Raw genomic sequence first — 15,196 nt, 5'->3', positions numbered from 1 at the left:
GCATAGGTCTTTTAAAAACACAAAACTTACCACGTTCCTTTCCTGTGTAAACCCCTTAAGGACACCTCATTGACCTTAGGATAGAAACCAAAATCTGTCATGATGTGTAGAGCCCTCTAAAATCTGGCCCCTGACTCCCTTCCTAGCGCCTCTTCTTACAATCAGCCATTTCCCATCTATCAGGTCTTCAAGGGTCTCCATGCTCCTCTCCTCTAGGACATTACATGACTGTTTTTCTATTAGAAACTTTGTTCGATCTCAACCCCCCTTCCTCTCATTCCTTCACCTGGACAACTCCTACTGAACTTCCCCTACCTTGGCACTCATTAGACCAGCAGTCGCCAACCGGTGGTCTGCAGACCACTGGTGGTCCGTGAGGTCCGAAAGGTTGGCGACTGCTGCATTAGACCACTTTGTAACTGTTCCTTCAATGGTGAGCCTTTCCCACTATGTACTAATACACACAAAGACAGGACATTCTTTATCTTGTTCATCTTTATATTCCCAGCGCCTAGCCAAGTTCTTGTGTGACATTTTAGGCCATCCATAATTATCTAATAAATTCATTACGACTTCAGAATAGCACTCTTTCAAGCCCATAAGACCAGTTACATTTTACAAAGTCAGAGATTGCCTACTTCTGCTTTTAATATACTAGCCCTTCAAAATGCTGAATGGTTTTAGAACAAGACTTTGATAATCACCTCTGCATTTAATTAGCATTTACAAAGAGCATTCCCAGGTTCCCAGAGTCCATGCCAAATCTAAATTCATGTAAACATCTCCACCTGAGAATTCATACATAGTTGGAGATCAGGGTCACACAAGAAAACTTATTTAAAGAAGATAAGTACATATTCAAACTAATCAGTCCTGAGTTATCCAAAATATATTCATACTTTAATCAAATGTGGTGGTGGGGTGGGGGGGGGGCTTTTCCTGAATAGATATAGTCAAAGATTAGATTACTATTTCTGAAAACTACTTCATAAGTTGCCATTATGAAGATCTGGTAAACCAGCTTTGGTTTTCAAACGTTAACAGCAGGAGAGCACTTTCTTAAACAAGAAAGCAATAACATAACTTAAAGTAACATGGGCCTCATAGGCCAACTCGGCCTTAGTGGGGACAGTCATTTGCTAGTTACCTGTGGTGTTGTGCTCACAATCATCACAGACTCCGCCGCCCCCTCTGTGGTGCTCGGACGGAAAGGGGTCCTCTGAGATGTCGTAGTGGCAGCTTCGGGAATGGCCGTGGCACTGACAGGGCTTACAACTGAAGGCGTGGACTTGGTCTCCTGGGCGGAAAGGCTTGTCGTTGTACAGAGGCAGGCAGCGATCGCACTAGGACCATAAAGTCACATCAGAACAGTAAGTACATATACAACTGAGATTGTTTTGTTTTTTATTTACATATCAGGCACTTTTACTAGACGGAATAAGCTAATATCAAAGAGTTAAAAGCCAGCAACTGTTACATTTTGAAAAATGCTTTATAAATCAGAGATGAGCCTGTGACAGGCATGGCAGTGTGAAGGCGGCCGTGCGGACTGAAATCATGCAAAGCGATCTTCATAACCAATGTGAAAAGTGGTGACTGTTCCGTGGCCGTTACATTTTTTGGGTCAGAACATTAAAAGCTTGACTTGCAGTGTCTGTTCCCACAGGTGAAGAGCCTAGAAGCCGCCAGTCCATCCTAGCAATTGAAACGTTAAACAGACAAAATGTCAACAACTGTTCTTGGATCCCTAAGGGGAGGGCACGGAACAAACAGCTCCTCTGAGACTGGAGAGGCGGACGGGCGAAGACAGACAGTCCCGGGGACAGGAGCAGACTCGCCAGTAGAAGCCACATTACCAAGGGCTGCTTACAACGGTTCCTTACCCACACATCATGTCCAGCTATCCATAAAAAAATAAAAAATCACGAGGCATACCAAAAGCAAAAATAATACAATAGGAAGAAACAGAGCCACCATCAAAATCCGGTATTGGGGGGATGAGGGGGATGTTGAAATTGTCAGACCAGGAATTTAAAATAACTATGATTAATATGCAAAGGGCTCTAATGGATGGAGCAGATAGCATGCAAGAACAGATGGACAATGGAAGTAGAGGTTTTAATTGTTCACAAAAGGAAGGCTAGCCTTTTTTAAAAATTTATTTCAGAGAGGAAGGGAGAGGGAGAGAGAGATGGAAACAACAGTGATGAGAGAAAAATCACTGGCTGGCTTCCTCCTGCACGCCCCCTAGTGGGGGTTGAGCCCAAAGCCTGGGCATGTGTCCTGACCAGGAACTGAACCATCATCTCTAGGTTCATACACCTCCATGCTCAACCATGGAGCCACACCAGCCGGGCCAGGCTAGCCTTTTTGAGTAACAACTGCTTGGTAGTGCCCAAACCACCCCATTAAGTCAGTGGCAAATTCCTCTTTGATTCTAGACCAGGGGTGGGCAAACTTTTTGACTCGAGAGCCACAATGGGTTCTTAAACTGGACCGGAGGGCCGGAACAAAAGCATGGATGGAGTGTTTGTGTGAATAATATAAATTCAAAGTAAACATCATTACATAAAAGGGTACGGTCTTTTTTTTTTTTTAGTTTTATTCATTTCAAACGGGCTGGATCCGGCCCACGGGCCATAGTTTGCCCACGGCTGTTCTAGACACTGAAGAAGTCGGGATTTTGTCTTTGGAACGTTGCTATAGTACTTAGTGCAGTCTGATTTACCATGACTTTCTGACAATGGCTTTTAGGTTCACAATCAGGATAAAGTCTTAAATGAGACTTTACTTTTTAGATCACGAGCATTAAAGCAAAAATAATACTGTCTTCATACAAACAGCACAGGGAAGCTTTTGCTGGATTTGCTCCACTAGCTCGGGTAGGCAGCGTCCCAGGCTCAGACAGCCAGCAGTTGCTCTGGAGAAGACAAACTGCATCTGTAATCAGGGTGACAGGACCGCAGCTTCCATGTCACCACTGCCACCCACTTTTATTCGAGAAAGTGCAACCTGAATAATAAAAACACCATCACAGGGTGAGCAAGGTCATGGGAAGAATACTTTGAAATGAAGGGAAAAAACGGGCCTTGGGCATCGTCTTGAAGCAAAATTTTGCATTTGGCCCAAGTTTGTGATGGGATGAATAGAGTTTTAAAAAATCAGGAGTGAGATTAATTGCGTGGCTAATTCACCCGGGAAAGAGAATTTAATGAGCTCATTTCTCTCCTCCAAAGCCAGGAAGTCAGAAAGTGAGTTTGCATCTCTTCTTCCATTTGTCCAATTGGAACAGGTCTCCCCACAGTTGGGACTTCCGAGCGATAATCAGACCCTAATGATATCTGATGGCTCCTGGGAAGGAAGTATGTGATAAGGCCACCTCTGCCGTTGTCGCTACAGATGACGAAAATTAACCAGAAATGAACGTGGATCATAAATTGCTCCTTGCTCCACTTTATGGGCTATGTCCTCTAAATCAAATCATGGACCTGTACAGTTACATCACAGAATCTGCTATGAATAGTTATAAATAATCTATTGCATGGGGGCAGTCTTGTAAACTGCTGGTGTCACTGGAACTGGAGACCAACACCTCTATTGGATTTTGACCCCTTTCTCCCTCCTCCTTTTCCCTCCCCAGTCTTGTAACTTCCGGATTTTGAATGCAGAATATGCTCCAGATTTTATGTTGGTCACTATTGAAATATTATGAGTAAAAAAATCATTAAGATATTGAATTAAGTGTTTTTATTTTAGAGGTGAAGAAACTGAGTTTCACAGAAGTGGACATAAGGACTCGCTGGTTAATGATGTTGACCATATTAATTACCCTCTTTATTCCCCAGTTGCTAATCTAATAATCAAGTAGTAGACAATGTTTACTGAGGGCTTACCATGTGACACTCTGCCAAATGCTTGGTCTTTACAACAACCCTGTGAGTCAGGTATTATTACCCCCATGTTATAAATGAGAAAAGTAAGATTTAATAGGACAGAATTTATTATATAAGAATGTAGGGATAGCATATCAAGGAAGATAAATTAGGATTGGGATACTATGACCCAAAGCCTAAGGGATTCAATAAAATAATCCATTTAAAATGCTCACTACAATGCCCAGCACATAGAAAATATACATTCCATGTTACTTTCCACAGATAGTGGCAGCACCAGTAATTGAACTAAGATGTCTGACTTTAAGCCCACACCTAATCTCTAACTTTTGATTATATAAAATAAATTTGATATACAAATGATGACTGGTGAGAGAAAGCTTAAAGAGGTCAATTCCTTCACTTAAAAATCTTTCTGGTCTAAGACCCAGAGTTGATACTATTCTAATGATTGCTCCATCTTCCTTTTAGAAATTGAGTTTCATTTTACATTTGAAAGTGCTTTATGCAAATCATAGAATAACAGCCAATTATGAAATCTTTACATAAACATTAATGTTTATTAATTATTCCCTTTGTACCCCCTCTTTACATTTCCTCAAGAATGATTTTTTTTGAATATTAATGACATCATGTGAATTTTCAGTTAACAGTATAGCAATTGTCTATTAAGCTCCTACCGTGTGGATGACACAGAAAGCATACAAGTCAATAACTTGCATTTTATGGAAGATACATGTAAGTAAATTAATTATTTCAGTACAAAGTGATAGGATCAAGGTCTAGGTATTAATAGAGTGTTATGTGCGAGTGGAGAAGAGGGGTACCTATCCCAGCCAAAGAGTTGATTAGCTGTGTGTTCCCAAAAGATCTATTTCTACTAAGTTTATCTAGTTTGTTGACATATAAGATTTTTTTTATAACAGTGAGAAAAAGAATACAAGTTACATGACCCACAGGGAATGGTTTGAAAATGCCATATCGTCAAATGAATATCATACAATCATATCTATATATGTAAAAGCCTAAGCAACCAAATGACCAGTCAACCAGTCACTATGACACACACTGACCACCAGGGGGCAGATGCTCAACACAGGAGCTACTCCCTGGTGGTCAGTGTGCTCCCACAGGGGGAGCACCACTCAGTGAGCTTCCTGAGCAGAGGCGGCAGCAGGCACAGTGGGGCCCGGATGAATGGGAGCGGTGCCTGGCCTGGGCTCGGGCTCTTCCCCCGGCCATCTGACACTTTGCACACTACTACATCCCTCGGGGGATGTTGGACTGCCGGTTTCAGCCCAACATCCACGGAGGGGTCCCGGATTGTGAGAGGGCACAGGCCAGCCCGAGGGACCCCATCAGAGCACAAATCTGTGCACCGGACCTCTAGTGTAAATATAAATGTAGAAAGATAGCCATAATGTAATTTGAATTTAAAAACCATGTTATATTGATATGTAGAGTATAATCCTGTTTTCCAGACAAAGGCAGATTCATCTATGGATATGGATACAGAGCTACAACTTTAAGAAGATAGAGACAGATGATACAGGTTTACTTAGAATAACAATAATAAAAGATCTAAAGGATATAAACTAAAGAGTATTTGCTGAGATTATCTATGGGTGGTGGAGTTACAGATGACTTTTACTTTTTATAACTTTATTTTTTCTGCAGTACGCATTTATTACTAATGTATTAAAAATTGAGGGCAAATGAAATGCAATTGCATGGACAGTTATGAGAAATCTATACATCATTTTCATCATGTGCATGTAGCATTTCCCTAAGAAAACTAAGAAAATTAAAACGTTTGTTTTAAATTATATACATATGTAGTAAGATACTACAGAGAAAATGGCTCTCTTTGGGGGCAAAATGTAGGAAGAGGGCTTATGAATTACCATTAAACAGAATATGATTTTTAAAAGATGAAACATTTTCTTATGTTTATATATACAAGCAAGGATTCTGAGGAATGACAGACTACATTTGTTATAAAATTTGACTTAAAACATATAGAATTAAATGACACAGTGCTTTTGATCTAAAGGATGATACTAGGTTATTATCATTTTGCGTAGTTTACAAAGACTATAAAAGAGAAGGAATACTTAGTAGTCTATTCTTTGATTATAAAATTAATGAAAGTTAGCATAATACTCTTTAGGTCCATCCATGCTGTCACAAATAAAATCAACCAATCAGAGAAAGACAAGTATCATATGATCTCACTTATATGTGAATCTAATGAACAAAATAAACTAACAAACAAAATACAAACAGAATCATAGACACAGAGCACAGACTGACAGTTGTCAGAGGGGAGGGGTTGGGGGGCTGGGTGAAAAAGGTGAAGGAATTAAGCCAAAAAAATGTTCATAGACACAGACAACAGTATGATGATTATAAGAGGGGAGGGGGGGGGACAGGTAGAGCGGGTAAAGCAGGGATAAATGGTGACATAAGGAGATTTAACTTGGGGTGGTGAGCACACAATACAATATACAGATGAGGTGTTATAGAATTGTACACCTGAAACCTATATAATCTTATTAATCAATGTCACACCAATAAATTCAATAATTTTTTTAAATCTCATCCATCTGACTATATTAGAAAGGTAATTTATGATTGTTCCTCCAAAAAATAATGAAATATGTTTTTGGTCTCATAAGTGTGTTTTTTTTACAACTCCTTTTAGATAATACAAGAAGAACCATGACAAAATGAAGGACATATAAGTAAGTTTTGGGTAAATTATGATTTTTTAAAATGATAAACACGACAAATACTTTTCAAATTCTCACAATTTTCCCTACTCTACCAATGATTTTAAAGTTTCAGCTAAAATCTAGAAATATACGTACCTTATATTTATGCTATTTATGAACCAGACGGTTTTCTACTTAATGTTTTCCCAATGTCCAATTAATCATTTGTCACTTTCAATTATGTTTCAGTTTTTTCTGTACTAACTGGACCCCCTCCCCCGCCCCTATATGTCTCTGGATGCTCAAATTACAGGATTAGATCATAGCTATATCAGGGTTGAAGACTTTATCACTGATTCATTACTGCTATCACTACGATAGCTTTTTAACGGCGGCTAATCCACTGCACTAAGTTGCAGCCAAATACTTGGACGTATTCAGGAAGGAAAATTATAGAATCTAGAAGACACTGATGAAATTTATTTTATTACATTATTGTCTAACAGTACACCAGGTGATTTCTCTTTTCTGAATTATTAAACTGTAATACACTATTCCTTTGTTACTCTTGCAGACGAGCAAACACAATCTAGCGAAGATAATCCAGGGGTTTCTATCTTGATCCGTTATTTCTTAATACCTTCAAACTTACAGAGAAAGTGCCAACTTACATCTAAAAAATTTAAAGAAATGTATAGCGGTGCCTCATCTATTCAGTCAGGTATCCAGCGATCTCGAATGTCCATGATGTATCTTTGAAAGAAAGGATAGGAAAACGTTCTCTTGGCCAGACACATGAAGTCCCTGGGAAGGTGGGGGTAAGGGGGAGATCTTCCTACAAGCTACTCACCTAGGAGCTCAACAGACTCAAGGAAGCAACAGACTCAATGCCCTCTGAAAGGTCAAGTGTATAATGAGGACCATGAGTCATCAAAAACAATTTGTCTTCATCACACATAAATTAAAAAATGAACAATCCAGTTTTGAACAACTTAAAAAAATGGATTAAACTATTTTAAATATTCATTTTAAAGAGTTTATCTGGAAACTTTAAAGCAGCTAATGCCAGAGACATAGAAGCATGGAACAGACTGTGGAATCTCAGACACATCGTCGTATATCGCATTGTGTTTACCATCCAAGCACAATTTCCATCATCGTATATTTAGACCCCCCCCCACTTAAGCTTTACTATCCTCTCCACCCCCTTTCCCTGTGGTAACCACCACACTGTGGTCTGTGTCTATGAGATTCTGTTTGTCTTGTTTGTTCATTTCTTGCTGTCAGTTTTATATCCCACATATGAGTGAAACCATACGTTTTTTTACTTTTTCTGTCTGACTTATTTCGCTTAGCATAATATTCCCAAGGCCCATCCATGTTGTTGGGAAGGAAGTATTTCATCCCTTCTTATGGCTGAGTAGTATTCCATTGTATGCATGTACCACATCTTCTTTAACCAATCACCTATACTGTGTTTAAGTCACTGAAAGTTACATAGAATATTTAATGGTTCATTTACTTATCTGTTGTCCTTATTAGACTCAAGCAAAGAAACAAAAATGCAAGAAAATTATTTCTCTTTCTGCCCTTAACAGAAAAATGCCCATAGATGTCTCTACAGCAGTGCTATCCATGCCATATGAATACCTAAAATATATGGTTTCAGGTCTGTGTGCTTCCTACTTATTGGCCTAACTAAATCTTTCCAATAATCTATGATGTAGGAGTTGCTACTACCTCCATCTGACAGATGAGAAAACTCAGGAAAAGAAACTGAAAAATTTTCTAAAGTCACCCACTAGAATGTCAAATATTATAAACTAGAGTGTAAAAATGAATAAGGATAGCCATGTGCATTTGCTATTCACTGCGGGAGACCCACTGCCTAGAAGCAGCCCTAACACATAGTAGGCACTCAATTTACAGAGAAAGCCGTCACTCCTAACCACCTTGCTGCTATACTGGCTCAGGGGTAAAAACATCTCAGGAAGGGAGGTGTTGACCTGAGAGCCCTGGAATGTGGAATTCACCCCCTCCCCTCCCCTCCCCTGCTGGAACATTCAGAGACAAGTAGGCAGCCCCTGCCTCTGTGGAGAGGAGAGGAAAGCAATCGGTTTCAAAGTGGGAGACTATAAAATGCTTACTTTTCAGAGACCGCTATAGCACTACTTGCTGAGCTAAAAGAGGTAATTTGTTCAACTATTCCCCAGTGGCCTAAATGAATTAGAGATCTTCTGAAAGTCTGCAAATTGCTCCTTTCTCATCAGTGGCGGCCAGACCAGTGTGTTGGAAATTGTAAGAACCTAAATCTCTAACAATAATAATATTGTCCTTAGGCTCTATTCGCAAGCTTCCCCTTTCCTTTGGATGTAGCAGTTCGATTGTTATTCAAATGATGCCACTGTAGTGTCATTTCTTTTGTGTTCTAGGTGGACAAAATCATCTTTATAAACATAAACACTTCACAGTACTCATGGAACTATTTTTTTCCCAATAGAAGTTTCCCTATGTGGCTCAACTGTTCCAATCGCAAAGGCATCGTAAGACAAATTTGATGATTTATTATCAATGATAGATTGTGTGTGCGGTGGGGAGGGAGGTGGAAGTAAAACTTCCAACAGCAAAGAGAATCTAGACAGAAAATTACTCAGTGCTTTGCACACGATAGGTGATCAATATACATTTGATGAATGCATGAATGAATGACCTAATAGACTGTTTACATTTATGACATGTTACAGGCCTGTACCTTCATGTGTCTGGCATTTAACTGAACAGTAACATTAAAGATTTAAAGGTAAGTGCAATATTTTCCTGCAGATTTTTACCTATGGGTTGCCATGTAATCTCAATTAGCAAATGCAAAACAATTACCAGGCTTCACCATTGAGAAGACAGAAAATGCTCCTGTATTTATCCTTCAATAACATATCCCTTTCTCAGTAATTATCTTTCCTCTGGCGAGACATTCTCTTATGATTAAAGTGTCTGCAGAAAATATGTACTCAACCTGCTCTCTAGGTGCTGAAATGAAGAGTATAAATTAAATAACTACTAATACTATTGGGCAATGCTGACCAGATATTGGTGGCAATGCAATGACCATACATAGCCTGTCTGCCTTTCAACTATAATATGTGGTGGCTACTTTTAGGACCTTTCTAATGCACACAATGCCTTATCTGAACCTCCACAGTGGGGGTGGGGAACCTTTTTTTTTCTGCCAAGGGCCATTTGGATATTTACTACACCATTCGCAGGCCACAGAAAACTATCAACTTAAAAATTAGCCTGCTATATTTGACCAAACATTTAATTAACTCACCTCTAATGCCTTGGCAGGGCCAGACCAAGTGATTTTGCGGGCCTTCTATGGTCCGCGCACTGGCTGTACCTTGCCCATCCCTGCTGTACAGTGGAGGACTGGAAAAATACCCAATAAAACAAATTTTAATACCGTGAAAAAAGTCTACATTTGGGAAAAGAGACTGTGAGCAGAATTATTTGGACAACTTCAGTTTCACACATTGTCTCTATATTTATAAAAGGCTAATATGCTAAGTGTCTGACTGTCTGACTGGTTGCTATGATACACACTGACCACCAGGGGGCAGACGCTCAAAGCAGGAGCTGCCCTCTGGTGGTCAGTGCACTCCCACATCCAACCTTCCGCTGCTGGCCAGCCAGCGGAGTTGGTGTCTGTTCCTTCCGTGCCCGGTTCGGCGACGGTCACCTCCTCTCCCAACCCTGCCAGGGCCTTCAGGCCCCAGACTGAGATAGGAAACTGGGGGTGAGTGTTGGCAGACGCAGCCCCTTTCCCAGGGGAGCTGAGGACTGGCTTCCTCCTCAGGGCCAGTGGCCAACCTCCTGCGCCCTGTCCCTTCCTCTGGCCGGCAGGGCCCTGATTAGCCCAGACCTGATTGGCCCTGATCGCTGGCCAGGCTTAGGGACCCCACCCGTGCACGAATTCATGCACTGGGCCTCTAGTATCGATAGAACTGATAATCTATGTACTTTTCAGCATGGGGCTCCTGACAGACCATCTATGTTTAGATATTGAATGAGATGGGACCATGTGTGTGATGGGCGCTGGGATCTTACTCGTTTTGGAAGCACCTGCCAGTGCTTCCATCGGAGGAGAGAACTGCCCTGACCCCGGCTCCTCAGCCCTCGCCTTGAAGCCTGTCAATGTAGCTCCTCCCACAAGTGCAAGGTGCTTTTGGAGCTGCTGCCTCTGCACTAGGGCTCACAGGTGAGTCTGTGAGCAAGTGAGTCACACTTGGGCCCCTCGAAAGGAGGTCCTAAGTCTCCAGCAGCCCCCCATCTCACTCAGATACAATCTCCACTGGTTGTCACAGCCAGATGAGATGGGGACTCCTGCTCCCGGCACTGGTGTCCCAGGCTGTGGACCTGTGTGGGGCTGAGACTCCTCGCTCCTAAGGCGAGACCCTATAACTGGGTTATCCCTCCTGATTCTTAATCACCACACCATGGGGGTGGGACCTGCCTGTTCTACATCTTCACCCTCCTGCCAGTCTCCACATGACTTCTTTTCTATATCCTGGGTCATAGGACTTCTCTTCAGCTGGTCTTCAGGTTGTTCTTAATAAGGAGTATTCTATAATTTAGCTGTAATTTTGATGTGGCTGGAGGAGGAGGTGAACACAGTGTTTACCTACAAGCCATCTTCACCTGAATACCCATAACACTATTTTATACTGGAAATTGTACCTAGTGTTCGACTTGAGTACTCCATTAATGAATTTTAAAAATCCATTCGTGAGTGTAGCTATATTTAAATTTTTCTTTTAATATTTAAAGTGTCAATGATATTTATATTATCTGTTAACTACAAATTATGGGCATGCATAATATGTTTGCACCACAGTCATCTCCATGTTTTACAGTAATTCATGTCTTCCAGGGAATCTTTTTTGATTTTCACAAATCGAAGTCCTTCAATATTTTCAAATAGTTACATCTGTAATCAGGATGTTATGGCTGTACACAGAGAAGGCATTTCATGAGTATTTGTTGAATGAAGCTAGCAAATGATCAGTCCTCACGTGAGACTATAAAGACACATTGTAATGCAGCCACCTCCATCCATCTTGGATGAACACTTAACATAGATATGTTCCTGATATGTGATATATCTCACATCTTCTTCATCCATTTATTTCCATTTATTTATCAATTGAAATCTAGGTTGCTTCCACATCTTGGCTATTGTAAATAATGCTGCAATGAACATAGGGATGCATATAGCTTTGCAAATTAGCGTATTTGTTTTCTTTGGATATATATCCAGAAGTAGAATTGCTTCTATGTCTTATGACAGCTTTATTTTAAAGTTTTTGAGGAATCTCTATACTCTTTTCCATAGTGGCTGAACCAATTTACAATCTTACCAAGAGTGTGTGAAAATTCCCTTTTCTCCACATCCTTATCAGCATTTGCTATTTGATTTTTTGATGATAGCTACTCTGACAGGTGTGAAGTGATATCTCATAATAGTTTTTATTTGCATTTCTCTGATGGATGTCAAGTGTCTACTGCCTATGTTTTCTTATAGAAGTTTTATGGTATCAGGTCTTACATGTAAGTCCTTAACCCATTTTTAGTTTGTTTTTGTATGTGGGGAAAGACAGTGGCCCAATTTCTTCTTTTTTTCCTAGTTTCGCATTCATCTGTCCAGTTTTTCCAACACCATTATTCCAGACTCTTCTTTATCCCATTGTATATCTTTGCCTTTATTATCATAGATTAATTGACCATATAATTGAGGGCTCTCCATTTTATTCCATTGATCTACGTGTATCTGTTTTTATGCCAATACCAGACTATTTTGAATACTGTAGCTTTGTAGTTTACTCTGAAATATGGGCGTGTGATACCTCCCACTTTGTTCTTTCTCTTTGACTACTGGGTTTTTGGTAGATGGAGGGTCATAGTAATTTTAGGAGTAAGTGTCCTTGTTCTGAGAAGAATGTAACTGGTATTTAATAGAGATTGCATTGAATCTGTATATTGCTTTAGGTAGTGAGAACATTTTAACAGTATTAATCCTTCCGACACACAAGGATGGTATATCCTTCTATCTGTATCATTTTCAATGTCTTTCTTTAATGTCTTATAGGTTTCTGAGTACAGGCATTTCACCTCTTTGGTTAAATTTATTCCTAGGAATTATATGCTTTTACTGATAGTCTAGCTACAAATAAAATATTCTAGAGGTGTTGGTTATTTCTTTCTGCACTTCAAAGGTAATATTTCACTGTCTTCTGCCTTCCGTTGTAACTTGAGAAATCTAATATCACAATTTCTTAAACATTTGTGTCTATAAATCATTTGACTTTTTCTCTCTGGCTATTGCTAGGATCTACTCTTGGTCTTTGGTGACCAGCAGAATTATTATATCTTACCTATGTATGTGTTTATTTTTTCTCAGTCTACTTAGAATTCCAAGAACCATGCCATTCCTCAGCTTTGGAAAATCCTTTACCCTTATCCCTTCAAAATCACTTTTCATTTTTTTTTTCTGTTTTCATCATCTATATTTGCTACTTCTATGAATCCGTCTCAATATACCCCATGCTCTTAACCTTTTTTTATTTTTAACTTACATTTTAAATGCATTTATGCACATATCTATCTCAGGGAAATTACTAGTGCAAGTGTTTTTCAAAGATTAAAAATATCACCATGTGTCAGAGAGTAAATGAAATGCTTGACCTTGACTCACTAAATGTACAACTAATGTGGAATCTATAATATGAACTGCTTGAATGATAGTTAATAAAAATGAATTCATCAGTATTACAAAAATTATAACACGAAATGAAATATATTGAGAGTATAATCTTTCTGTGAGCAAAGAGAAAACATCAGCGGTGGAGTTTGATGTGTAGTAAAAATATGACACAAGTTAGTCATAATGACTCATATTTTCAGACTTTTGTGATCTAAAGGAACATACTTTTTAAAATAACAGGAAATATTCATTTGCATAATAAGCATTATAGAGTGTGATGTTTCACCATCAAATTACTGAATGGAAGGAAGGCTTATTATATAAAATGTTTTAAGTTGGCTCTGCTATTTATAATGCTGAGATTCATATTGATAGTTTGATTGTAGTTAATTCATAAAAGCCATGATCAATGTTATAAGAGGGTCACAAATCAGAGCCAAAGAATAAGAGGAGTATTCATGGTTCCTAATGAATTGCTTTGTGAACGCTTGGCCACCCTTGCAGGTAATGATGTCACAAAATGATGAAAGAATAGCTAAGGAGCCAACAAAGTGCCAGTGCTTGGCGGAGGTACCGGTCATTGCGTCACTCCTGGCCTGGAGCCTCAGAAAGGTGAACGCAGCCATTAAAATAAAATGAAAATCCTAAGGATGCAAGTTTCAACTTGTAACACTTTTCTTTTCTTTTTTTTTATTGATTTTTTTACAGAGAGGAAGGAAGAGTGATAGAGAGTTAGAAACTTCAATGAGAGAGAAACATCGATCAGCTGCCTCCTGCACACTCCCTACTGGGTATGTGCCCGCAACCAAGGTATATGCCCTTGACTGGAATCGAACCAGGGACCCTTGAGTCCGCAGGCCGACGCTCTATCCACTGAGCCAAACCGGTTAGGGCATGTAACACTTTTCTTAAAGCTAGAGTCTATCAACACTGGAACTCTTAGAACAGATCAATAAAGTATTAGTGAAAAGAGTAGGCATAGCCTCAGCCAGTTTGCTCACTGGATAGTGTATCGGCCCATGGACTAAAGGGTCCTGGGTTTGATACCAGTCAGGGGCGCACCTGAGTTTCCGGCTTGAACCCAGCCCTGGTTGGGATGCATGTGGGAGGCAACAGTCAATGTGTGTTTTTTCTCACATCGATGTTTCTCTCTGTCTCTCCCTCTCCCTTTCACTCTCTCTGAAAATAAATGGAAAAAAATCCTTGGGTGAGGATTAACCAAAAAACAAAAAAATAGAAAAGGCCTACTGTAGCTACACAACCATGTTAGTTGACATATACGACACACACCTAAGCTTCCACTTCCTAGGCTGTGGTCTGTATCTATGAACTTCACACATGCTTTTGGAAAGTGATGATGGGCTTTCTGAGCAGGTGGACCAGAGGTACTGTGTTGCAATAAAGCTACTGGCACAACTAGTTAGGAAATGATCTAAAAAAGAGCTAGGAAGGTAGAGTGGAGAGATTTAGAAGCCAATGTACCAGAGACCTCATCTTCAAAATTAAAACAAAAAAAAACCCGTGGACCACCGATTTGTGACATAACCTTTAGGAACAACTGAAGAATGCTTCATACAGAAAATTCCCTAGAATGGCTCCGTACATGAACTTGCTCCTGAATTCATCATTCCACTGCTTTCTCCCAACTTCATTCATTTTCACTCCTGCTAAAATCACTTTCTCACAGGCCTGACAATTGCCAAGAACTGGCATATTCTCAAGGCTTACGTGTTCCTCTGTTTGCCAAATGGCTGTAATGTAATTCGCAAAAGCCCTGTTTATTGAGTAATATTATTAATGGTTAGCATAATACTGTGAAATTGAAGACATTC

At 39.8% G+C, this 15,196-nt stretch overlaps 1 protein-coding gene across 1 annotated transcript in view; it reads right to left on the bottom strand.

Annotated features, from left to right (window-relative positions):
* USH2A (usherin) overlaps window positions 1-15,196 on the bottom strand; it is a 295,540-nt gene that overhangs the window by 243,774 nt on the left and 36,570 nt on the right. The window contains exon 9 of the mRNA XM_006094330.1: window positions 1,148-1,343. Coding sequence (XP_006094392.1) covers window positions 1,148-1,343 — 196 coding nt within the window. The remainder of the gene's footprint in view (window positions 1-1,147; window positions 1,344-15,196) is intronic.

The sequence above is a fragment of the Myotis lucifugus genome, unplaced genomic scaffold (assembly GCF_000147115.1).
Source record: "Myotis lucifugus unplaced genomic scaffold, Myoluc2.0 scaffold_133, whole genome shotgun sequence".
NCBI lineage: Eukaryota > Metazoa > Chordata > Mammalia > Chiroptera > Vespertilionidae > Myotis > Myotis lucifugus.
This window is presented reverse-complemented; position numbering and strand designations above follow the sequence as displayed.